At 40.2% G+C, this 26,158-nt stretch overlaps 2 protein-coding genes across 5 annotated transcripts; one reads left to right on the forward strand and one right to left on the reverse strand.

The window, feature by feature from the left end:
• Positions 1 to 24,921, reverse strand: LOC107268699 (MICOS complex subunit Mic60). Of its 4 annotated transcripts, none has more exons than XM_015741732.2 (15): positions 24,785 to 24,921; positions 24,328 to 24,413; positions 23,882 to 23,950; positions 23,225 to 23,437; positions 23,106 to 23,146; positions 22,675 to 22,782; positions 22,328 to 22,538; positions 21,833 to 22,244; positions 21,608 to 21,742; positions 14,877 to 15,105; positions 6,048 to 6,206; positions 4,722 to 4,825; positions 4,452 to 4,639; positions 1,352 to 1,547; positions 1 to 977 (listed from the first exon to the last, which is right to left on the reverse strand). In XM_015741732.2, exons 1-15 carry the CDS (start codon positions 24,827 to 24,829, stop codon positions 966 to 968), a joined length of 2,208 nt encoding a protein of 735 aa, XP_015597218.1. In that variant the 5' UTR covers positions 24,830 to 24,921; the 3' UTR covers positions 1 to 965. The 4 variants fall into 4 exon arrangements, with proteins under 4 accessions (XP_015597218.1, XP_024941727.1, XP_024941728.1 ...); XM_025085959.1 differs by having other exon boundaries at positions 23,055 to 23,146; XM_025085960.1 differs by lacking the exon at positions 23,882 to 23,950 and having other exon boundaries at positions 23,055 to 23,146.
• Positions 24,833 to 26,119, forward strand: LOC107268702 (39S ribosomal protein L35, mitochondrial). Its single transcript, XM_015741737.2, has 4 exons — positions 24,833 to 24,948; positions 25,377 to 25,530; positions 25,626 to 25,766; positions 25,842 to 26,119. Exons 1-4 carry the CDS (start codon positions 24,918 to 24,920, stop codon positions 26,071 to 26,073), a joined length of 558 nt encoding a protein of 185 aa, XP_015597223.1. The 5' UTR covers positions 24,833 to 24,917; the 3' UTR covers positions 26,074 to 26,119.
• Positions 26,120 to 26,158: the final 39 nt, after the last annotated feature.

Consider the following 26,158-nt stretch of genomic DNA (forward strand, 5'->3'; position numbering starts at 1 on the left):
TCTCGTAATTTTTTTCTTTTCATTCCATTCGGTACTTACAATTTTCTATTATTCACTAGCGAAATTACAGACGACTTTTTTCGCGAAAAAGTCACTTGCAAATACGTTCTTCGTTGATTCCAATGCTCGCGCTGTAGAAGATTTTGAGATTTACCTTAGACACGTTACCAGAACCGTGTTCCATTATCTCGTTAGCAGGATTGTGTGCATTTCTTTATACAGTATATTACTCGACCGAATGCTTTGAATGTCCCTATATTCATTCCTATACAATTTCCCTTGAACAAGTGTCACAAAATTTGGAAATAAAGTCCTTACAAAGCCTCGTGACTCTCCGTGGGGTCAATGGAAAAATTGAAAATTCATGTCTCAGCGGAAAGAGGTTGAGTGCGGATCACGTTTGCGGATAAAAAGTTATTACAACATAGATTAAAAATTTAAAAAAAAACCAACAGAAAACGTAGTTACGACATTGACAAACAAGAATTTGATTGTGGAACGTAAATTCAGCGAAAGGATTGTACAGGTCCTTTTTTTTCTCATCCATAAAGAAACGAACATCCTAAAGAAGAGATCGATTTTGTTCCTTTATTTTTCTTGCTGCAGCGCATTACGTATTCGATTGCGGAATTCCATCGTTTCTACTCTTATCCAAATTCTTGTCCAACGGAGACTTCCGTCCGGGACACATGGACTTTGCACGGCCGATCCAAACGGATCGTTCAATTCAGCGCGACCACAAGAAATATCTTTTATTAAACCATTCTCGACATAATTTACTATAGAAAAAAAAAGAGAAGGAAAATAAAATAAAGCATTATACAAGACAGTGGACTGTACAGTGGTGCTGGCTCCGCTTCCTCCAAATCATTCCGCGTCTCTTCCGGTGCTGGCAGTTTCTACCGTTTCTCTCTTCTCTCTCTCTCTCTCTTTCTCTTTCAGAACCTATCTTCGTCCGCGTTAGGTTACTTCTTCGTCTGAAAGAGAAAAAATTTGGCAAACGTGAAAAAAAAGCACTGCTAAAGAAAGGTTCCTCCTCAAACTAGTAGATATATCCCAAAGGAGTGCCGACTGATAACACCTTCGTCTCGCTCGAGAACTTTCTCAATTAACCGGAAATCGATCATCCTGCAATGATTGCGCGAAACGAACTCGAAGGCCTCCCCAATAAAATGAGGCCGTGCCGAGTGAGGGAGAACCCGACACATTACACCATGCGCCACGATTCCCCAGAAGGAGCAAGAAGCATGACCAGGTAGAAGGGTGGTTGGCGTAGGTTGGTGGCGTCGTAAGATTTATGTTCCATAAGTAGTCCAAGTCCTCTTTAACGAGGTTACCAGTAGGTACCGACCTGGGAGGAATCTCCACCACCGAGGAAGACCAGTCCCGTGGCACCGGCGTAAGCGATTAGCGTGTCAACAGCCTGCTGCGTCTCTAGGAGGATCCTGGCCTCGTTCATCCACTCCCTGGCCACGCAGCGTGGTGCACCCTGAAGAAGGTTCATGTACCGCAGAGCCATCTTAAAGTCACCGCGATCGACCCAGTATCTGCAAACAAATGGAAGTACGTCCAACGGTCAGACCAGGAACTTTTGAAAATCCCTCGAGAAACTATGAGACGGCCAAGACTGGACAGCTGACGCCTTTCAAATTCCCTTGATGCCAGCTTGGTCCACACTTCATTAGTAGTTCCAAACTGGGTACCTTCTGCTGGGACTCGCCCGGGTATTGTTTTCACCTAGGGAGGAAAGCTCACTAGTTCTCCTCTAAACTGCACCCCACTCTTCCAAACAAGAGTTTCCAAGCCTTCAGGGGGGTCACTGGGCACACTGCTGCGGCTGGACTCGTATCTCAAGTAAAACCACCAGGACGTTTTGTACGTGCAGGACGAATTTTCGTACGAGATACAACATTGTTATTACAAAGCGTTATCTCAGCATCGAGTGTTATCATTTAGAAACGTGGTCTCCAGTTAGAACATATCTGATATCCGACGGAGATTTTATACGCAATAGGTACACACATAGACATATGCTTATCCTCCCTGCCAAAAAAATATCAAAAAATCGAATAACCTACTTTACTGAAATATACAGTAAAATTTTTCAATGCACAACAAAATCGCCATTTAACAGATAAAAGCGTATCGTCACGTTGGAAAAGGTATCGATGTTGCCGATGGAGATAATAGAATTTTTGTAGCCTGACTGAACGAGATTGCTGATACGGCACACATAGGCATAATGTATCGAACCATCACAGGAGTCACGCTGGATGTTTTCACGCTCGATCAATTACCCGATTCCCAAAACAAATTAACGCGGCTACCACGTCAATGTTCCGGGTGGCCATATTCAGTGATAGGACAGGTTGGTATCTATTACATAGATGTACGGTTCCCCGTAGATATAGGCCTGAACGAATAAGATTTTTTTTTTCCTCTTCGCTACCTCATATTCCCATCAGGTTATTGGTGGAGAACCGCGATGAAGTTAATTATTAAAACTAATTACCGAACTCGCTAGCCCGTTAAGTCTCCTCTATCGTATTCCTTTTTTCCCCCGGTCGGCCACCACGACCTCTGCTACGTACGGGTGCAATCCGCAGTGCGCTCCGTGCGTTTAAAAATTCACTAGATCTAACGGCTCACGGCTCTCGATTCCGTCCTCTGCCTTCTTCCTTTTTCCTTCCCTCGTCCTTCCTCACCCACTCCCCTTCCCTCTGATACGTATACCCAGGAGTACATACATACGTACATGTACCCAAGCCAAAGAGGAGCTTCCGCGTCTTCCGCAGCGGTGCAAAGTAGTTTGGCTAGTCGGTTCGCACGTAGCAGTTGTCAAGAACGAGTCGTGATGCTGTTACGGAAGGACTATAGAGTGTATATACATATGTGCGGGGCCCCAGGAAGATCATTACAACGTATTTAAGGAATCAAGCCTATCTCTGGTTAAAGTCCAAATATATGCGTATAACGAGGTGTCTCTTTGTTTCAAGAATATGCCAAGAATGATTATGGTTACTTTGCAAATCAGATATTAGGGACGGGATTGAAAATGAAGAAGAGCTACGTCAAGAGACCGCTATGACGTAATAGCAGCTCCCTAGGGAAATATGAGATTTTACCATGTAGCACTGGGCTGAATTCTGTGGTGCAGTAATATTCGGAAATTCATGGTAGCCTTGGGAGAAGAGGTAGAAGGAAGAACAGTGAATGAGAACCAGAGAAACGTGTTGGATGATACCCGATGATCTGTTAAAATGAAAGCCCCAAGAATATTATGCGTTAAGAATAAAGTATCTTCATACCATTACAGTTCCACGACTAAATGCATCTTTAAAATTAATCATCGAATGTGCTACTATAGAAAGAGCCTTAAGCGACGTGTTCCACTTCAAGTTAATCGATTTTATCATTGGCACCGAACAATATTAGCATAGTAGGGCCCAAGAGGCGCTACCCTATGTCTCGAGGGAAGTTGTAACTATAACTATTTTCCAGTCTCCTTCAGCACGAGAAGAGTTTTTCAGGCTCCCGGTGTCACCACAGAAAGTTCCCAAGCATTCTTTGATCACACTTTTTCCTGGGTACTTTGAATTTCCCTTTGGCTCCCTGCTATCCTTCCCTTAATCCAAGCACCAACGTCGGCTCCCAAAAAAGAGATTGCCTGCCTGCCGTATGAGTAAGAGAAGAAATGTCGAACCTACGTATGTATTTCCTGAGGGAATGCAGTTTTGGTAATCAGAAGAAAAACATAATCCTCTATTTTCTCCCATCGACACCGGGAGCCATGAAACAAATAGAAAAAGTGATGGTAATAAAATTATCTATGACTAACGCAAAAATGAAAATACATTTACGAAATTACGATTACGGTAATATCCCAATATTACCGACAGAAAAATTCTCTGTTAAACTGCCACTCCCGAGGATATTGCCGGCCAGGTGTTTTCATCAAGGTTGATCGCGCACGTTTCGCTTTATTGCAGCAGGCGTGGATCCTTCCCTTCTTACAAGGACAATTTATATAGCCTCCTGGAGCACGAGAAAAGCGTGCTACGGTGTGCCTGTCGGTTGCAGCACGTGTCCCAGGATGGAACGGCGCTCGCTTTAATAAAATAAAGGGATATTCCGCAAATACGAGAGGTAAAGCTTCTCTATCCATTCTGCTCGTAATCAGGCACACCAGCAAGCTCACAGCGAGGCAGGTAAGGTAGACACGTAGGTACATCCCTTAAGTAAATGTGAATTTTGTACTCTGTACTAGGAAGCTGGAACCTGAATGTAGATACTATTAAACAAAGTATATAGACAAGGGAAAGCATGCAGAGAGAGGACTGTGATGATCCTATACTTGATTTTATAAACGGAAAGGGTGCTATGTATTTCAGCAAGGTAAACTGAACTACTCCAAGTTTACAGCTTCCTGAAATGATACAGCGTCACCCTACCTGGCACGTTGGAGAATATCATAGGTGCTCAGTGACTGGACGTCAAATGGCTCGTCCTGGAGTTCGGTCTTCGATATGGGACTGATTGCCTTCACCAGGAGGAAACTCTGAAGGTAGCTGAGCAAGTAAATCGGTAACGAGGCGCCGTTTTCAGGTACCAGTGCTAACCTCCTCGCCATGTTCTCTACCTGGAAACGAGAATTAGGTTGTCCGTGAATCTTATCAGTTATCGTTAGTATATACTCAAATGACTGGATGCTGTGTTATCACCTTGAAGAATCTCTCGCGAAGAGCATCCTCGGGGAAAACGCCTCTCTTGACAGCTTCCTCGGGGATACCCTGGATTGCGGCACGAACCAGAGGATCTTCCTTGGCTGCGACAAAAAACAATGAACGATTTTAATAAAGACTAAGGGCGAGTTTCGAGAGAAAGAGACGAATGAATCATGGAAACGACTGCGGTCTCAAAGTGAAGGACCCTCGAGGCTGTTTGACGCTGAAATTTTTGTCTTTGAAAAAATAGGGGTTAGGCAGGACACACTAGAGGTTGAAGGAAAACAAATCGACTAAGGGGTAATCTCCATTTTTCTGTGATAGCGACCAAAAAGAAATTTTAAGAAATGGCCAGACAGAATACTGTGCAATTTTAGCCGTCACAGGGTGACAGAGATTCGGTACTGTTCGTAAAGGAGGACAGAGTAAAAGTGGCACATAGAGAGAGAGAGAGAGAGAGAGAGAGAGAGAGAGAGAGAGAGAGAGAGAGAGAGAGAGAATGTAAAGCACGAAAAGAATAGGAGCAATAGCGAGAGCGAGAGAAAGAAAGAAAGAAAAAGGTAGAGAGAAGTGAACTTTTAGCATCAGCATTTCAATTACGAGATGTTTCCGTGCGCTATTTCGCATAGGCACGCGCGTGTAATTGCCCGTGAACGCGACCGCACGTTATCTACCGAAAGGGTGAAGGGTCAAGGGTGCGCAGGGAGTTTGAATGTGAGCATCCCTTTGAAGGTATTTCAAGAGCCGCATGACGACTCTTCTCTTTCTCCATTCCGAAGCAACCCCTTTCTCCGACCTCCCGAGTATCCTCCACTCACTTAAGGTCCAATCTCTGTAGACCGCCCCTATACTCGTCAGACACTCGATTAGGCCGTAATTCGACCAGGACTGTTAAAAGCGAGCAGCTTCGTCGCCGCGTTGAAGACGTCTCGAACGCCATTACTTTTGCCCAAAGAAACACTCCAGGCGAACAATGTTTAACGGCTCATCAAATTCTAGCTATTTTCTCTTCCTGCCATCTAGCGGCAGAATACACGTACTACCTCGTGTATTGTACACAACGATGGGGCAAGAGTCCGAATTGGCGGCTGCAGGGAACATTTACTGTAGATATAATACGACCAGACGGGAATGTCGAAACGATAAGACGTCGTTGGCTCGAATTCCTCAAGGGGTAAAAAAAAGATTGAAGGAAAATAGAATGAGAGTGCGAGGTGGGAGCAACAAGAGAAAGAAAGACGAAAGACAGAGGTTCGAAAGGCAAAGAAAAAGAACATAAAAGAAGACTAGCAACCGGTCTTATCTCGTTAATGTCCTACTCACGTGCTGCTTTGGAAACCGCCTTGATCTCTGGTTCCAAGGGCCTCAATGCTTTCTCAGCAGGGATTCCAGGTGGCGCCAGCTTCAGAGCTCTTGCAAGGGTCTGACAAGCTGCCCAAAGCATCTGAGCATCCGACGCACCCTTTTCCTCCTCGAGACGCGCTGCAAACAAAGAGAGACCTTTATTTAGTTTCGTTTTCAGATAGATTATACTCCTTTACAATTAATTTAATTAATGGTAAACTTCGCGCGCAGACGGTTTTTTTTTTTCCACTGTCACGTGATCTCGGCGTGAATAACCTTCAAATTGCGTCAACCGTGGCGCCACTTGTCTAGACTCCAGTGGAGCGAGATCACCGTGCTCATGTATATCGTTGGGTAGAAGTTGATCTTTGAATAATTAATATCCACTGCGACTGGTCGATTTCTGTCTATTTGCGTCTTTTCGATAAATAATCCAGTGGGGAGGAAATAAATATAGTTAGCCCGTGTGAATAAATTATTATGGAACGTCGAGCCAATGCACGTGTCTCTCTGTAGACATTCCTGAGATTTTCTACTTGCCAAGAAAACTGGTAGGTAGATATTGGACATTCCGTGATCGCTTAGCTCACGGCCTGGCGGGTCATTAACTAAAAGTAGAAACTTTTTCGTGAATGAAGATGCGGGAGGAAAGTTGGGGATCGGCATTTTTTCTTTCGAAATTTACGGTCACAAAATTTGTCGTTACTCGTGAGCCGTTGAATGATTGAACACGATTAAAATATTGGCTCAGAATTGAAAAAGGAGACGCGATTTAAAAAACTTGTCAAATCCCTCATCCACTTATTTTTTTTTACAATTTTTTTATTCTTCTCAATAATCGGTTAAGGAATTTTTATGTAATTTTTACTGAAACAAAAATTCGTACGAGACGATCAATATAGAAATCGTCGCCCTACGGATTAAAAATGCTCTTGGATTTGAGTCAAAAATGGGTAAAGATATTTTTTCGAAAATTAAACCAAGTCTCTATTTCATTCCGCCTTTACGTCCCACCACCATTCCTTTATTACCAAGCAAGAAATCCAATTTGAAAATTTTCTCGTGCAATTCGTACCCTGGCTTCACCCCTGAACACACATAGTCCACACCTAACCCTATACCGTGAAAGCACAGGAAAGGGCGCGTCCGTATGATTGTACTCTTTGTCCCGAATCACAATGGCGATACTTGGATTTCTTTTTTCGTGAAGTGCTAAGAATACGAGAAAGAGAGAGAGAGAGAGAAAGAAAAAGAAAGAAAAAAGAAAGGGACGAAACTTTCACGCAAAAAGGATTAAGATAATGCGATATATCCCTCTCGCGAGAAATCGAAACCCCCAAATCGACGGTTCATCCATCTCGACAGGACATTTTACAAGATCAAACCCATGAATTCCAATTGGCCTAGTTTACCTAATCCGTATGAATATTTTTGCTCATTCCTAACCCACGAAATACGATGTAAAGAAAAAGAAAAAAAAAAAAAAAGAAATTTCATCCACCTCCTCTTATTACTATCTCTAAAAGCGCCACCACCTAGAAAACTCGTACGCGTCTTCCTTTTCCTTAAACCTCGAACGCGACCCATCCCTTTCGCCATATCACTTAAGAGTAATCCGATATGTCAACGCGAGTACACGAACCCACCGTCCAGATGGCGTATGTATAATCGATAGGTATATACATACGTAGAAAAAAAGTGGCTGACGGAAGATCCGCGGATTGCGGCTGACTGGTCCAGAAGATAGAGCTAAGGAACGAGGATCATTCTTAAACCCTTAGGATGATCCCATAATCTGGCCACAGGGTCCTAAAGCCGTGCCGATGAATTTTATTTTTTTTTTCCTCCCCTCGTCTTGGTCCCAACTGAACGATACCTAATTTGATTTGACTAAATTCGTAATTACGGGAAAAATAATGTACAAAAAAAATAAATAAAAAAATTCTATAATTTAGTTTTTTTTTTTTATAAAAGGCACAGCAACGGAACGTTCCAGGATTAAATTCGCCAAATCGAGTACCGTATTGGCATAACGTTTCACGCTTCGAAAGTGCAGCGTGTTTCGGTCTGTGTACCCTCTTTCTGTTTCTCTCTCCACTCTCCATGTTCCTATGAATTTCTATCTCTCTCTGTCTCTTCGTTCGTCCGGATCTATTGGTATTTCACTCTCTTTGGTTTCGCTATGTAGCGACCAGCGTGACGTGCGGTCGCCCCTCGACAAAAGGCCGGATGGCAAGCGAGAGAAATGCTGATTGGTCGGTTCTGTCCTTTTCCACGAATGCGAATTTCCGTTTGAAAATCAGGGTTATAAAAAAAAAGGAGAGAGAGAGAGAGAGAGAGAGAGAGAGAGAGAGAGAGAACAAACGAGTAGCAAGAGTCATTAAGCGCGACCCGACGAAGTGCACTAGGAAAAGTTTCACGAATAATTTTACTCTTCCGGATAGTGGATAAAATTCATACAGAATTCATATATTCCATACAGTCTAGTTTTTGTGGTTTTGTATTTTAATCGAATGAGTTAATCGAACTGGATCCTATAGATATCCTGAAACGACTGACAGCAAATTGCTTTTCACCCGATGGAAAAGCACATGAAGAGTTTCCCAAAAAATAATTGAAGGCATCATTGGCACTCTTTCGATTTCGCACGATGAGATTTTTCAAAAAGTTTCGAGATAACGTCAATATATACACAAGCGATAATGACGATGATGATTCGCATTTTTCGGTATAGTACAAAATAATAAAAATAATATAACTTCAAAGCACAAACGAAAAAGAACTAAATAAAAATAATAATCTGACGCACTTAATGTAATTACCTTAACTGTATCTCGTGAAAACTTTTCGTATCCTTTTCTCGCTATAAAGTCGGAACGCGACACTTTAGTTAATAAGAAAAAAAAATAAAAATAAAAGGAAATAAAAAAAACCTGATAAAGAAGACGAGACGACGTCGTCCAAACTAAACACATTTTATTTTATTACAGAAAGTCTCTAAGTCGTAATAAGTCAATTCGAAATTGAGATGACTTCCCGCCAAAACAACCATCTCACCGGGAGACCAAAACGGCCATCTAAAACGGTGACACGTTAAGAGTCAATTCGTTTCCAAAAGTTTCCTAGAAATTTAAGAGATCGTTCAGTCGAGGACAAACGTGACAGTGATAAAAAAAAAAGTTCCAGGGTTAATCGACTCGGCGACAAACAACCAATGGAACCGATGTGACTTTAGCGCTTCTCATTAAACAGCATAGGGAGGACTGAGTTTGCTTTACGATTCGAATTACGAGGAAAAAGCTCGTAGCGAGCTCCGAAGACGATGCGCCGAGTAAATGGATACCATTCTCTAAAAGCTCCGTAGAACGCGAAAGCTTTTTTTCGCATGTCTTACGACTGTACTGCTTTTCCTTTTCTCCGTTACCGATGCTGGAGTAATATTCAACCCCTTGGAAACATTTATGTACATAAGTCTCCACCCGTTATATGGGCGAGCTTGCAAGCATTGTCAGACACAATACATTCTCGACTTGGTGCTTTACGATGCCCTTATACGGTTACACTATAAGATGGTGGGTATATATATATACCGGAGCTTCAAGTAGAGCTTAAAGTGATGTCAAGGTATTAAGGTACAACAAGCTCGATAAGGGTTGATTCCTATGTGATTAAAGTGTCAAGAGTTCAGAGGTTCCTTAAGACGAAACTCCAACCCTTGTTATCGACCGAAGTCACTGCAATAGGTAAACAAGCTTGAGAACGAGTATAGAGCAAATAGGATCGTGTACAGGGAAAACGGCGAGTGTTGGGAAATATTCGCGGGATATTTGAGCCAGGGTAATTGATTGTAGAAAAGGAGAGGGAATTAAAGGAAGAAAAAAAAAAAAAAAAAAAAAAAAAAAAAAAAAAAAAAAAAAAAAAAAAAAAAAAAAAAAAAAAAAAAAAAAAAAAAAAAAAAAAAAAAAAAAAAAAAAAAAAAAAAAAAAAAAAAAAAAAAAAAAAAAAAAAAAAAAAAAAAAAAAAAAAAAAAAAAAAAAAAAAAAAAAAAAAAAAAAAAAAAAAAAAAAAAAAAAAAAAAAAAAAAAAAAAAAAAAAAAAAAAAAAAAAAAAAAAAAAAAAAAAAAAAAAAAAAAAAAAAAAAAAAAAAAAAAAAAAAAAAAAAAAAAAAAAAAAAAAAAAAAAAAAAAAAAAAAAAAAAAAAAAAAAAAAAAAAAAAAAAAAAAAAAAAAAAAAAAAAAAAAAAAAAAAAAAAAAAAAAAAAAAAAAAAAAAAAAAAAAAAAAAAAAAAAAAAAAAAAAAAAAAAAAAAAAAAAAAAAAAAAAAAAAAAAAAAAAAAAAAAAAAAAAAAAAAAAAAAAAAAAAAAAAAAAAAAAAAAAAAAAAAAAAAAAAAAAAAAAAAAAAAAAAAAAAAAAAAAAAAAAAAAAAAAAAAAAAAAAAAAAAAAAAAAAAAAAAAAAAAAAAAAAAAAAAAAAAAAAAAAAAAAAAAAAAAAAAAAAAAAAAAAAAAAAAAAAAAAAAAAAAAAAAAAAAAAAAAAAAAAAAAAAAAAAAAAAAAAAAAAAAAGAACTTCGTTGTTTCTTTTATGCTTTATCGCCTACGAAAGCTCTACAAAAATTCATTATCAGCGCTTCGTGAGGATCCATGGGCAATAAGAAGCGGCAACAAATTTTATGGGATAATTAATCTGAGCTTCGCTACTACCGGATGGTGTTCTGATTTTTCCTAGGTTATATCCCGTGTATTCGTGTAAGCTCTAAGATTTAGAATGGCAGGTATATACGGTTTTCAAATATTATACTGCAGAAATATTTTTATAATGCCGATTTATTCTTACAGTATACATGCTACGCGGGACCAGGAGGGGCTGCGATTAAAGCTTTAATATATATATAGTTTGATGGATAAACTGGTCAAAAAACGTCTCAATTCTTCTGCCCACTTTGTGCAACGACCTTTAGAAATGGCGACTGCATCACCGAGGGAAACACGAATTTCTAGCTGAAACTCGGAAATGGATGGCAGACTCTCTAGGAACACGAAATAAGCCAAGCATTTGTCGAAAGTTTTCAACGAGGCATTCGGACAAGTTTTAAAGTCACGATGTTGCAGATATTTCGTTCGTCCAAGCTTGACGACGTTTACGCCGAAAAAATTCTTGGACGCGAATTCGCGACAAGCTGCAGATTCCCGTAGGAGTTCATCGTTGGGAATTTTACCGCAGGAATATCGCGCGTGTATTTTTTTTTTTTATGGTGTGCGGGAAATTTTTTATTTCCGTCACGACCGCTATATCGAGAAACAAGCAGATTTCAAGCATTTTTGGTAAATCAGTGCCAGCAGGTCCATTCCACCGGTACCAAGTTGGCAATGACATATTACCGATCTATACGTCACAAATTCACTGACAGGGCACCGTCGATTTATTTCTCCACGAATTTTCCCTCTTGACTAGAGCGACATTAATTACACACGAATGCAGAGGGTGGAATGTGGATACAAAAAAATTTTGATTTTATCATATCAGCATCCAGTCTCTGGGTACTGTCAAGGATTGCAAATTTGGCCGTTTCGTCCTGCAAGAAAAGTTGCTCACAAAATCAACACGTTTGACGCTTTCGAAAGAGGCTATCCAATAACATTATCACAGCTCACAGTGTCCTCCCACTTTTCCTCTGAGTTTTGTTTTTCACTCCTTATGACCACGAAAGCAGGGAAACGACTTTGAGAACTTTTTGACGATCCGATCGAACGGATGCAAGATTTTGATAACGATGGAAGGACGAAAATAAAGAAAAAAAATATGTCAAAAAAAAAAGCAAAAAAAAAAAAAGAAAAAACGGAAGACGCAAGAAGAATGTTGATAAATCGCAAAGAGATACTCCGTTCCGCTCTTTGGTGACTTTTCAATTCCAGGTACCCCGTTAGGAGTAATAATAAAAAAGAAATCTAACAGAAAGACACACAGCGATCGGAAAATAAATGGAAAATATCTTTCGCGAACCGGAGGTCCTGGCGGGCCCCTTCGTATCCTGTTTATCCGATCGTAAACCAGGATGAACCGATCCTCGTACCCCGGACGAAGATTCACAGCTACAGTTTTATCTCCCCCTAACATCCTTGCCCGTCTTACGTCCACGTTGCACCCTATTGGCTTCATCCTCCAAGTGCAAGGACTTTATCAGATTTCAACCGTCAGAATATCTCAGATCCTGTGGCTCCATCCAAGAGACGCGAATTACTGCCAAGAGGGTAGCTATCAATTTCCTTTTTTTTCAGAGTGTCAAAACACGTCCCGTACAACGATGACAACATCCTTTCCACTCTGCCAATATTTTTCCTCCTACAAACAGAAAAGGAAGGAGGCCAACACAGCCGTGATATATCTTCCTATGATAAACACTAATTTCATTAACGCAAACCCTACCGTCAAATTCTCGGGTTACAAGAAAAATAAGGCGCTCGGTAGCCAAGGATCTACAGCTCGAATCAGAATGCAATGCTTAGCGTGTAAACAGTAACACCAGTGACGTAGGTTACCTTTAATTACCGTGAAAAGGTAGATAGTTCAAATAGAATTCAACGAGTGAAACCCTGACGTAACCGCGTATCCAACGTGTGACATTGCACGATACACGTGTCCATGGGTAAAAAACCGTATATAAATCTTAAAAAATAATTAGAAAAACATTATCCACGTAAGATGTAGTCGTTATGCGAAGTAAAGGAGAGACAAAGTTTTGCATGATGAACCGGATGTAAACAGATAGTTTCATTCGAGAGGAAGATTGAGTAGGTTGGCGATTAATTTGATCCTCCCTGCGGGGAGCATTGAAAAAGATTGCTCGTTCGTTATATACCAGCTTTTGGTAGTGCCGTAATAATACACGTCATCTGAGATAAATGCTTGAAAGTTATAATTGCAACAGATGCTGCATCCATTATTTCCGGTTGCATGAAGCTCAGTGAAAGCGCAACCCCATTCAGTGTCCCAGTCCTTCCGACCGTACCACCTGAATGAGCGATAGGCTAAGCTACCAAGATAAACAGTATACATAAGGGATGGAATGACGCGTCCCTGAAGCTCTTCCGCGAGAGACTCTGGGCACAGGTCGTAAAACAGCCGAGTACCAGCAGACCTATTATTGCTACTAATTCACTGCCAATGTTTTTGTCGCAGAGTGTACGCATAGCTGGCGCTAATTTACAAAGTTGCTCGAGTTGTTAACACGGGGAGCAGCAAAAGCTCGTATACACAGTTCCGTCTCAGAGCGATTTCCACAGTCGTGCTTTATTAGCCAGCGGTACACCCGGGACTCGTTCCACCTCTGCCACGAGGTCACCGGCACTATTGCCACTAGCCGTATCATCCAGCCCAGAGGTAAATGTAAGCCGAGTCGTTTACCGAAACTTTCGAATTAATTGAACGACTGTGAAAACGATAGATGCGCCATCGGGTGCGCAAAGGGTCTGAAGGGAGTGACAAATTATACTGATGGTCCTAAGGTCCTTCAAGTAGTTGAACGAAAGATTAAAGAACTTCATACAGAAGAGATAGGATTGTCCCTGGTGGATAGGGGGGTACCGATAAAGCTTAGACCGATTTCAATTTATGAAGGGTCAATGTGGTGTTTAATGACCAGACGTAAAGCCACCGTTATACACCCGCCAGGTTCTAATTGAATGATGCTTTCCTGTAATGAATTATTTTTGCCCTTTGATGATGTTCCGTGATGATTAAGAGGGACTGAGAGGGAGGGAGTAGTTTGGGTCGCATCCGTGGCTAATCGACGTTTAATGTTTTTCAACCTCGTAGCCACCGAGCCTGGGTCTGATTACCAAGCCGTTCAAGGAATCACGGCGAATTATCTCTCTCGGAGTAATACCAGATTAAGCTGAGGCATTCCGGTGGGTTCTCGTAGGGGATGAAACGGTCCCGAGAGAGGTGATTGTGTCTGTCTGCGAAGGAGGGTGGAATGAAAGCACTTTTCTGTGGCGCCATAAGCTTTTAACCTTGAAAGCTTGTCTCAGCGGGGTAATTAAATGCTCCGGGTAAGTGTAGTAGCGCCAATGCATGGCACTGCGATGAAGAGGATAGGCGAGAAACACGCTCCGTGAACATCCTTATCCTTGAAACAATTGCCAGGATTGTCCTGGATCCGCCTTGAAATAACGAGCCAAAACAACGACCGCGACCTCGACATCTTCTCCTGGATAACACGGAGCGTCTTCCCTCGTCCTTCCAGACGTGCCTTTTACGCTTCCGGTAATTAAGCGCCCGATCGCTAAAGCATCGTGCACACATCCAACGGGATCCTCCTGCACTCTAAAATATGTTCCTTGGTCCAGAGCTCAGTGATAAATTGAAAATAGCCGGCTGTCTCGAGATTCTCTCGAATTCTCGCACAGGTACCGATAAACGAGGTAAAATCGTTTTCGTTTTATCATCGCTCTTTTTTTTTTTCAGCATCTTGAGGGAATTTCTGGACTAATAGCTCCCAATGGTGCGATCGGCCGGAAGTCGTCCCACTTTGGGAATTCCATGTACGCTTAAGCACAGCGCGTGACCCGAGTTTATCTCCCGATTCCAGGAGCCGAAATATACTTTCTCCAATTCAATCCCTTTCACATGGGATAACGAAGCAAATCCGTCAAGTTGTCCAACTTTGAGGTTATGGTTCCTTGTCGAGAAGACAAAAACAGGATCAGCGACCCTCGCGCGTCTGGCAGAATGATTTCGGAGGGGACGCTAAAGCGAGGGTCGATTATATTAAGGAAGAAAAAAAAAGAGAGAAAAAAAAATGTTCTCACCCTTAAGCGCGTGGTCCAATCCCTGCATCCTGCCAACTACAGCAGCCAGCTTCATCTTATACGCAGTGGATTCATTCTCGGCCTGTTCGCTCAGAGCACGACCGACCGCCCTCTGGGTCTCGAGTTCCTTCTGGTGCAGAGCCTCCCGCAGATGATCAGCGTGAATCTGCGCCTGGAGCTTCAGCTGCTTTCGCATCTCATCGTCAAAGCGCTTCTTCTCTTCCAGCAACTAAAATCGAAGCAAAAACCCAAAAACGTCAATTAAGGAGCAGGATGTAAGACACTTAATGAAAATAATCAGCCAGATCCGGGGAAATCCTTAAGCGGGAAAACTCTCAGGAAGGTCCTGACAACTTTTTTTTTCAGCCCAACGGTCACATATGTACGAAAGGGTAATCGCATCCATAAATAAAGTCACCCGGGACACGGTTGGCCCACAGTGCTCGTAAATCGATGTATTGGTTCCTCCAGAAGGAATCCCAGTGCACAGAAGCAACGAGCGAACGTTTGATATCGGCTGCGACAATCTAATGCGGGAAAAGCTATACCGGCCCGTTTGGAAATAGCGATGCTGGTGCAGTATTGAAAGTGTCCAGGTTGCCCGAGTATCGGTATTGAATAGCAATAATGAAGAAGGGCTGGATCGGTTATGGCTAATTTTGGTTAACGGCCCGCCGCCCAATTTAAGAGAAAGTGCTCGGTTAAGTTCATGCAGGAACATTACTCTAATGAAACTTTGATTAATTATCCGCACTTAAAGCACGATCGAGGTTGCCCTCATTGGGAAGTGACCCAAAGCCAAAGGTATCTCGCTCTCTCTTGCTCTCCCTCGTCTTCTGATCAACTGTTCTCTCTCTCTCTTTCTCTTCCCCTTCGTCGCTCTATCTGTCTCAGTTCCTCTTTAGCAAAAGCCTCAGACTATGACAGGCAGTCCCTCCTATGGCCTCTGGCATTCACTCGCACTCCTGTGTAGGACCGGCCGCTGATGTATTTTGTGTGCAGGACGCCTAACAACGTTCCACCTAGTCCAGTACGTCGGCTCGACCTATGGAGGTCGCCACACCTGGCCACTGTGTACGGAAGTCCCGTGTCAATAATTAACGCCCTGCGGACCTGACAACCCGCTTTAGGATCAAGAACACAGGACGAACGTGCCAGCACTTTGTCGGGTATGTAGATATCGAAACCTTACACGACCGCGTGGGTAACCGGGACTCAACGATTAAGGTCAAATCCCGAATGGCCTAAAGGGAAAGACACGTGGGTACGATGAAAATTGATTATATGACTTTTTCGAATGTACGAAATAGCGCGTAGAAACTTTACGATTTCGGAAAGAATTAGAAAGATCATCTTTATCATTCGAGGTCTTATCATTTTGCTATTCATGCCTTTTTATCAAACCAATTAGCAAGCCGTGGGACCAACGGCCTATAATCTGTTTCGCGATTAAAGTACAAAAGTTACACGGGGAACGTGTAGGGACGGCATTTCGGGTAACCGCGTCACGTTCGTAGATTGGATTAATTAAAAGCCGCAGAATGTCCGATACGTACGTATTGTTGCTCTCAAAATTTCGTTTAATTGCCTTCAAAGCCTCCCTCATTCGCATCCCTTCATTCTGCAGTTTGCCTCTTCAGCGAAGTCACTCATATTTTTGTATTTTCCTGAATTTTGCAATTGAAAAGCTCACCCACAATTGACTCGCCGATCACCCTGACTGGGATATATTATTTTTGAAAATATTAAACTTCACGGCGTGACCTTGCTACTCGATCAAAAAACTCCTATTACAGAACAATAATTAAAATTATTCAAGTTATTTTCGATATCCAAAACCTTCATCAGAAACCCAAGTCCAAAATATCTTTAACCACCTTTAAAATGTGGTTTCAACAACCATAAAGAAATGCGAACACCAGTCTACGAATTTGTATTTCCGTTACAGCCACCACCTAGGAGCCAAAATGGTAAAAAAAAGGAGGTCACGAATTCCAAAAGAGAGTGTTACTGCGAATGTAATATAGAATCACCATAAACTACGTTCTAACGACTGATGACTTATTCGTAGCCGGAGTCTCGTCTATTTATAAAGAGGGTGTCGCCGAATGACGTAGTAATTACATGAGTAGTATTTAAAACGCGGCTCTAAACTTCCAGTCTAGGATGCAATCGAACCAGACTCATGATTTATTCTATAAAAATGATAGAAAATCATAAACCACCCTTTAATTCTCTCCCACATATTTGTAAATTCCTCTCCCAGACCTAGCGATCAATTTCTCATCTTTTTCATCCACACCGCGAGACTCGAATCCTGGCCGAAAATAATCTCGGCTACGACGAACTCCTCTCCCGTGAACTAACGACCGAAAGGAAGTGGTGCACTGCGGGTAAGAAATAGGGATGATACTCGTAACGAGCCCACGTGAATTTTCACTGTGGTGACTGTACACGTGGCGAAGTGTCCAGAAGGCAAGCAAGTGAGCCAACCAAGTCTAGGCCCAAGTATAGTCCAACTAGTAGCTATGCGTATTTACGTAGGGAATTCTCCCCGCTAGGAATGAATATTCACAAAGTTGGTAGCCACGAAAACATACAAAGCGACAAACCCTCGCGAATGAGTTGATAAGCAACGTAAGGATACGAAAAGTAGCTTTATCATGATTAATGAAAAATGTATACGAGCACAATCCTTTCTTCTTAAGAAAGGGCTCTTAGCCCTCGGTTGCTAAATGGAGATGATTCGTCCTTCCAGTGCCAGGCCCATCTACGAAGTACACGTGAAGAATGCCCCGGGCCGATCTATCGGCCTCGTTTGTTTACGTGCGGATTATCATATCTCTGAGTGTCCTTTGCTCCAACTTATGGCCAGTTTCTTGACCTTCGGTTAAAATTTAACATGCATATAAACGCCTGGAGCATCAAAATGATTGGTTAGGTGAAGATTTATTCGCAGATTAAATTTTAACCGAAGACGAAGAAACTGGCCATTAGTCGTTATCTCCTATGCGTGATCGTCTCTGTTTACGAGGATAAAATTGCCGTTTCGTATGAAAGGAATAAATATTAAAAATTTTAATCCAGCAAATCGAGAATTTTCTTCTTTATAAAGCTATTCGCAGAAGCGCACATGTGAAATCGAGCTTTGGCATTTTTCGCACAAGTACCGAGGGCCGATATATCGGCCCGCCGGCACTAAAAGGGTTCAGCCTACGTTACATCCACCGGTAGCTATTACCCCAGTGCTCTAGTGTATTTATCGGTACGGCCCGAAACTCCAAGGGACAGTATTATTCTGGATACAGATGATACTGGTTAAAGTTAGGATGCTCGACCTAACCTCAGTCGAAGAGGTTCGGCGTCCCTGGTGCATTCGATTAATTAGACACGTTCCGAAGGATCGGTGAGCATCGCGAGAGGACGAAGACGAATTGTCTGTAATACGGTATACCGTATACAGGGGATACGTCTAGGTATAGGTAGATGTAAAACTGCAATGGCTATGGTTCGATTCCATCTGTCGCTAATGTGACCCTGATTTACGACAAGTTTCAAATGCGCCTAACGCATACGACTGCTGGTTTATACAGGCTGACGTCACAAATAATATTCTTCCAACACTGACGTCAGCCATTGTGTGGTGGGAATGATGTGTGATAGTCTCACTCTATTTCTCTCTTTCTCTCTATTTCTCATTATTTGTCCCTCCCCCCTTGGACATATAAGTACGTACGTCTGGTACAGGCGATTAAAAAATCCAATATTCCGATAACTGCGATTCCATACTTCATCGTTAATTGCTTGAAATTGAATGCGAATTTTATTCCTGACAATTCCTCCTGACAACCCCTCCCTTACCGGCATAAAATCCATTTCTCGTTCGTTTAACTACAATGCTGACACCTGCCGGCAGCTCTAATAAAATTTATCCAAGAATAAATGAAGCTGATACAAAATCGTTACGTACTGGATACGCGTTCGTATTTATTTGTCTATAACAGAAGCGTATTACGAACTACTTTGTAACACGAGTTTACGTAAGTATAAAACGTAGAATTAATTAATCAAAGTTCCCAGGCATGTTTGTTTAGGTACCTAGTAATTTTCAGTAGCCCCTAGGGCGCTTGGTAAGAAAGAATTTTTTGCAGGTATACTATTCGAGTCTGAAAATTGGAGAAAACATTAAATCGCGTTGAATTTCTATACAAAGATAAAGAGTCACAGATTCAAAATGATTTCTCGTGAAAAGCTACGTACAAGTGTTGTTCGATTTGAAAGTGTCAAAGTTTTGTACAAACAAGAAAGGCTTTATGAACCAAAGATAATCAGACATTTGAAAGCACAGCAAATACTGACTACGCGAAAATACAACTGAGAGTCACAGAGCAAATTCACGAGGTGTATTTGCATATAAAGATTCGCAAGCGCGGAGGATGTTTCGTTGCCACGATATATATGCGATTTGCACGAGAAAATTTTACTGTCAGAAGCACAATAAAGCATGGTCCAATTACAGTAAATGTAGCGACAGCGATTAAGAGTTTTGTCAAATTATTACCAAACGAGTATTTCTTTTTTTTTTAACTCTTTACTATCAACCTACCTGTTTTTCAAATTTCAGACACGCATGACATTTCTTTTTATGAGATTCCGACTAAAATATTGACTATATTCGTAAACCTAAAATTCGATACGTTTATATGACGTAACGGAACTGTAAAATTTTATTGACCGTAACACGTGATCTGAGTTTAGCAAATAATTTTCTTTAAACACATGATAATTATCCGTTACGGTCATTACTTGAGTCTCTTGATGAAATATCGAATGTGACATCTTTGCCTAATAAATATATTCAATGAAGAATCCAGAGCAGTCATTCGTATCCTGCAACCATCGCACGACCATTCGAATATACGAATAATTGCCTCAAACGTATATAAACGTATCCTTTGTCAACAGCGATATTCAGCGCACATAAGTGCAAGTGATCACGTTGATATTTCACAGTCGAACGGTTTCGTTTGTAATTAAGAATTTTATCAGACCAGCAAACTCCGGTAAACACCACAGCAAGCAGACCTGCCCAGAGGTAAAGTAGGTCTCGTCATTGCCGTCGGAGGGAAGAGAGGGAGACGTTACGAGATTCTAATTCTTGCCCTACCACTGCGGTCGTAACGGCGCAATAAGGAAACGAGAGTCATAGATTTGGCGGACGGCGGTCCCTTCGCATCTCCAGTCGATATTATAGGGAAGCAGCCACACATGGGTAATACCGCAGGCTAGTCTAAAGAGATAATATTGCCTCCCGCTACGGAAATATTGGCGGTGGGCCAAATGGAAATAGATAAAAAGCTCACGGGGATAGGTCGGAATGGAAAAGTAGGGAGGGAAGAGAAGCATTTCTATACTAAAAAGAGAATATGGGATACCGCACCGCGTGTATAGGCATACATAATGCCTGTGTGTTCTTTCGAGTATGGTATGTATAGATGGGATCTATCCGTATGTGGAAAAACTCGCAAACGTCGAAAAAGTACGTGTAGGTCGAGAAGATTTTGTAGCGGCGTACTGGGAAACTCTGGAAAGCTCACAAAGTTACGCTTACACGTGTATGATTTGAATTTGAATGTGGATGATATGTTGTGTATAAGTATAAAGCGACACACGGTGCAAGCTCACATATTATTCCGGTGCCGTCACGAAGCTTTTCGGAGATCCGTGATTTTGTTCCTGAACATTTGTAGGCTTTGGGTTCGTAGCTACTGCCTACTGGATATGCCGACTGGTAAACGGATTAACTGTGACCGCGTTGTTAACGAAAGTAACAAAAAAAAGGCATAAGCAAGGCAAAAGCATATAAAAGGGAATGAAAATATATCCTTTCACTTAAAATGAAAGAGCACTCGGGTTTAAGAATTTTGCTATTAGTGAAGGTAATAAGTAGTACGGTTGGAGTTTTGATTAGACTATCTTATCATTGGAATTGATATTTATGATATTGTAACGTTTCGCTGATGTTTATGAAAATTGCAAAATTTTAATAGTATTGCTTCAGAAGGAAGTGGTGCTGTTTGTACGATTACTAGTATGATTATAATTAGCATCTTGTAAGAAGTGTTTCGTTGGGTATTTTGACTTTACGTCATTAATTATTTATCAAGCATATCCGTGCTATTTTCATTAAATTTGAATTAACCGTCTTGGGTATCCGGACGACGATAGGACGATGTTGACGATACAAGATGGCAAGATTGTGTGCGAAGGAGTTGACGCCAGAGTCAGGGGTTGTTGAACGGAAGTTCGTGGAATTACTAAGCCAGCCGTCTACTAGTGGGATGGCAAGGGAAATGTGGTTCCTGAAAGGGGACGCTAATTCGAAATGTTCTTTGTTTCCCCTGAGTAAAGACTTCACTAGTCTGAAGAGCACTGCTCGTGGCATTTAATTCCATATCCAGAAAGGACTTTGTGCAGTGTCGTACGATTCTGACGAGAAAAACTGCGATGCAAAGATGCCGTGACGTGTCGTTCGTTTTCTTTCGTGCGACTGTGTGACATCAAAATAGCCTAAAGCATGGTAAACCGTACAGAGCTAATGTACCGTCGAGAAGGGATGAAAGAAATGCTTGTAATTCTGACTCACATTGTGACCTACTACTTGAGAAAGTGATGGTTTACTCCACGGTTCTCTGTGATCTGAAGAAATATGGATTCTGGGCGGTTCTTACCTTTTTCTCGAATTCTTCTCGTAGGTAACGCTTTTCTTTGTTCACCTCGGCACAGATGAGAGCCTCAATCTTCGCTTGATTAGAGTCATCACCTGATGCCTTCAGTGCATTCTTGAGCTTAGTTTCTTGTATCGTCTGAAACAAAGGAACAAAAACAAAGGTCATTTTTTATCTGGTGTGTGCAGTCAGGTCAAAAAAAAAGTTGGATAAAGTGTTATTACGTACCTCTAGTCTCTCTAGGTCCTTTTGTAAATTGTTGATCTTGTTATACATGTGAAGGACGAAGAGATCAAATGAATCTTCGTTAACCGAAAGCTTTTTTTCATGGATGTTGATATCTGGGAAAAGAATCTGCAACTCCTCGTTAAAGTTCTGCCGTGCTTTTTCCACTTGCTTCCAGAACTTCTCGGTGATCCTTGACGACTGAACTTCTTCCTCGTACTTCCTCTTGGATTCATCGACATCGTCGAGAATCTTTTTCACGTTTCTTCTAGCAACCGTTTTCATAACGGGTGGAGCGTCGAACTTGGGATCGTCGATGAGATTGTACATACGTCTCAAAGAATCTACCGCCTCCCCAGCATATAACTCTGCCGTCTTTAGAGCCTCCTTCCTTTTCTCCGTGGCTTCCTTCAATCTGAAAGAGAATAATAATACTAATTATACAGAAATTAATTGTAAACTGTTCCTTACTACTCTACAAGGTGCTTAATTACAAACCTATCGTGGATAGAACCGCCTATCGTGCCTCCAGCACTCTCCACCACCTTTATCACGTCTTTATTGTAATCTTGAATAGCACAGATAGCCTTATGGTACGCTGCTATTGCTTTGGATGCAGCCTGACCACAAAATGCCTCGAGTTCAACCAAATTCGCAGGCATCAACTCAGCAGGTACATCTTTCGGTGGAGGAAGTGGCTTTTCGGCGACTGATTAACACACGGAAAAGAAAATTCACAATTTATCCTGATTGGATCACCTAATATTTTTTTCATGGAAAAAATTGCCGTCAAAAAAATACTTTTTTTCAGATTGCTCTATTAAATATAAGCCGCCCATACGTACCGACTTGGATTGCTTCTCCTTTTTCCTTGCTCAACCGGATCTCTGAGTATGGTTCGTTGATGGGTGGTTCCTTTTTATCAACCAACGGTTCAAAAGCTGGTTTTGGCGCTACAGCACACACGAGTGGTTGTTATAAATTGATTAGTAGGTATTGTTAATGACGATGATAATTATTAAGTATATAAAGTATTAAGCAACTAGCTGAGGCCAAATCTATTATATGTGATCCCTTGAATGAGAAATAAGGTCGTGCTTGTTTATCTACTATCTAGAAACTATCACTTTTGTTTTTAAATCTAGAAACTAACTATTAGCAAGGTTTGGATTCGGATTGAAGGATGTTTAGACATTAAAGGTAAAGAGGAAGGGTCAGGGCTCACGTATGTAATCATCGATAACTTTCGTGCAGTCTATTTTCTTCATAATCTGACCTTCTTTGGATGGTGGTTGTCCGAAGAAGAGGTCTAGTATCCTAAAACAGGCAATAATGTAATATAATTAATTACGTGGAAATAATATAATTTGTACTTACTACAAACTATGTACTTACGTCTGCTTTAGTGTTTCAAAAAAGTTGCGAATGAAGTCAAAATAGGTGGAGTCTTCTTGGAAGATGATTTGAATAGCGTGATCTGTACCAGGAATCCATTCTTCCAAGGTTGCTCGGAACTCTGGGTTCTTTTTAGCAAATGTTAAGACACCTATGGCGCTTATTGTTACAGCACCCAAAGTTATCAAACTGCCAGAGCCTCGATTCTTCTCACTTTAATTTCAATGTAGCAATAAGAAGATATATATATATATATATATATAGTTGTGTACAATTATTTTAACAGCAAACATGCATCTATTTACTATAATTACACTGCAGAGGAATGCAATAAAAATAAAATTAAAGATATTTTCATTTCTATGTACTAGTAAGTTAGCACTGAATGATAGAAACATCAAATTATGTAGAAATAGCATGTTATTAAATACAATTTAGACTATTTCCATATTTTGTATAATAAAAATGAAACTTCAGAGTTTCAACTTCTAGACTAAAGTTTGCGATATTCAAGTCGTTCAAGGATTTACAGCAAATTATCAAGTAACAAACATGCATTCATGAATTTCATACATATATTAAACATGTTAATAACAATAATATGAATTGCATTCCTTTAATAAAATCCACCACCACTTCAATTTGCATATGAAATACCTTTTCGGCGATTGGGTCGAATACTTAGGTCCAGAAAATCTGGACATAAGTCTGACATCTTTGCAAAGCCTAAAAAAACATCTTTAATGTTTATGTATAAAAAGAAAAATTACTAATTTTATTATATGTTAATAAGAACTTGTCTTGTTGAACTAAACAATATCAAAATCAATAAAATCATTCTTATAAAACGACGATGTAATTACTGGTTAACAATTTCATGAATGACCTTTGCGGTATACTTTATTTCTATGATCTTCATATTAGGATCAATAACAATCAATCAAATATAAATTATATATCAAAGAATATGACAATACTAGTCTTAGTAAAAAATAGTAGAAAAGAGTACACACAAAACTATGAACATTTTCAAAATAGTTGTACAAAAACTTGACAGATACCGATGCTCGATAGATATAAATATTGACAAATTTTTGGCTCACCTGCCTTCTGGTTCACATTTAACACGGGCACGCGTTTCATAGTACCTGGCCGTTAGATAAAGTCTTGAATAACCGTGTTTTTTGACCTGAAATACCAAAAGTATCAATCATTCCTCGTGGAATTATGTAAGCCCCTAATTATAAGCCATCTTGTCACATGAGATGCAACCTTGCTAGAATTGGCAAGATTATTCACTGACAGTTCACGAAATTGTCATCAAACATGTAACGAATGTTTGTAAAAATAAATCCTTAGTTTTATTCGCATCAAACACTCAAGGAATGTTGTAAACCTCGAAAATAAATAGCAAAGTTTCTACGAAAGCGATGAATGGCACTGTGTCGTGAAGTAGGTTGTTAACCATTTCTTGGCCGTGTTTGAAAAAGAAAACGTATACTGCACTCTCAGTAGAAATGCACTAAGTTGATAAATACCACAAATAATTATTTTACATACCCGATTTAGACCGTTGCACGGAAATTTTAATCCAATTCGGAACATCTTTCGGGTGGCCGGTCAGGCAGCCAAGGAAAAAAGGGAACGACGGCACAAAACAGCTGGTTACCGGCGGAACTCAGTGAAAAGAAGAATGTTGCGTATTATTGGCTCAACTTTTAGAGGTGAATAATTACTTAACTTAGCGAAAATCTTAGTTAATTTTTATATTAATATTAAAAGAAACGTGTAAGTTTCATTATTGCTCATCGAGATGACAAATTCACGTTCCGATTCGTCCACGTATTAACGATAATTAATGTATTTGAGGTTAGGTTTTATGAAACCAAACAACCATTTTCTCCTTCTGTCAAAAGGAATCGGATTCGGACCGTATACACAAGCGCTTTTTTTTAAAACTTCGTTGCAAATTGAATAATTTCTTTCACTTGTTTTTCTTTAGCAACTTGCATTCAGTGTCTCGTATATTTTTCGATATATTATTTGTTAATACTTTTCTTCTTTTTAGTTTGCAATCTGTGTTTATGTGAACAATATTACAGTCATACTGTATCCAAATTTATATGTTTAAAATAATTGATATTCTTTTCAGAGGCGGGTATCCGTACACTAGGAGCGAGTTCCAAAGCACTGACACCAATTAACGTGAATAATTTAGCGCAACTTCGATGCTTGAGTATATTTTCTTCTCAGATACATGCTCAATCCAACACCATTGGAAATGCTCAAAATAAAACTTTACTAAGGTACAGATAGATTTTTTGAAACGAGTGATATTTATGTAATTGTTTCAAATTATATAAATATTTATGTATGTTATTCTGTATAAATATTTTTTTAGCCCACCACTAACATGCAGAATTCTGCCGGTTGTGTTGCAGCAAATGCAACCAACGGTAAGGACAGTTACAAAATTCTCCTTGAAAAAAGGAAAGCGAAGATCTGTAAAGACTGTCCTTAAAAGATTTTTTAGGTTACACTGGTATGTTTGTTATTTGACAAATTCTTCAAGTAATTGAAATAGGTTCACACAATAATTACTTTCAATCATTTTTAGGGGCGTATGGATCCGTACGAAGGCAGGACGACATAAAAGACTTTGGAAAAAAAGTTCCAACCAAAAACGTCGCTTGCGTCAACATGTCTTTACAAATTCTACTCAATCCTATTTACTTGATAAGATGGTTACAAACTTTTGGAAAAGACCGAAATATTATGTGGACGATCCTTACACTCCTTATCATCAAAGAGAAGAATTTTGGATTACTAGAAAAGCTCCCAAACCCTAAATAAACCTGTATTCAATTTCGTCGACAATACATTCATGCAAAATTATCTTTAGTCATATTCTTTAATGTCATACCTTTGTTTTAA

This window comes from Cephus cinctus, unplaced genomic scaffold (genome assembly GCF_000341935.2).
Source record: "Cephus cinctus unplaced genomic scaffold, Ccin1 Ccin1_scaffold0577, whole genome shotgun sequence".
Lineage (NCBI taxonomy): Eukaryota > Metazoa > Arthropoda > Insecta > Hymenoptera > Cephidae > Cephus > Cephus cinctus.

Coding starts and splice junctions, on each gene's coding strand:
- LOC107268699 (XM_025085959.1), bottom strand. CDS start 24,829: ATGTTCCGAATTGGATTAAAATTTCCGTGCAACGGTCTAAATCGG. Junction 23,147..23,224: donor TTTGAAACACTAAAGCAGAC/GTAAGTACATAG, acceptor TGCCTGTTTTAG/GATACTAGACCTCTTCTTCG. Junction 1,548..4,451: donor GATATTCTCCAACGTGCCAG/GTAGGGTGACGC, acceptor ATTTGTTTGCAG/ATACTGGGTCGATCGCGGTG.
- LOC107268702 (XM_015741737.2), top strand. CDS start 24,918: ATGTTGCGTATTATTGGCTCAACTTTTAGAG. Junction 25,531..25,625: donor CAAAATAAAACTTTACTAAG/GTACAGATAGAT, acceptor ATATTTTTTTAG/CCCACCACTAACATGCAGAA. Junction 25,767..25,841: donor AGATTTTTTAGGTTACACTG/GTATGTTTGTTA, acceptor AATCATTTTTAG/GGGCGTATGGATCCGTACGA.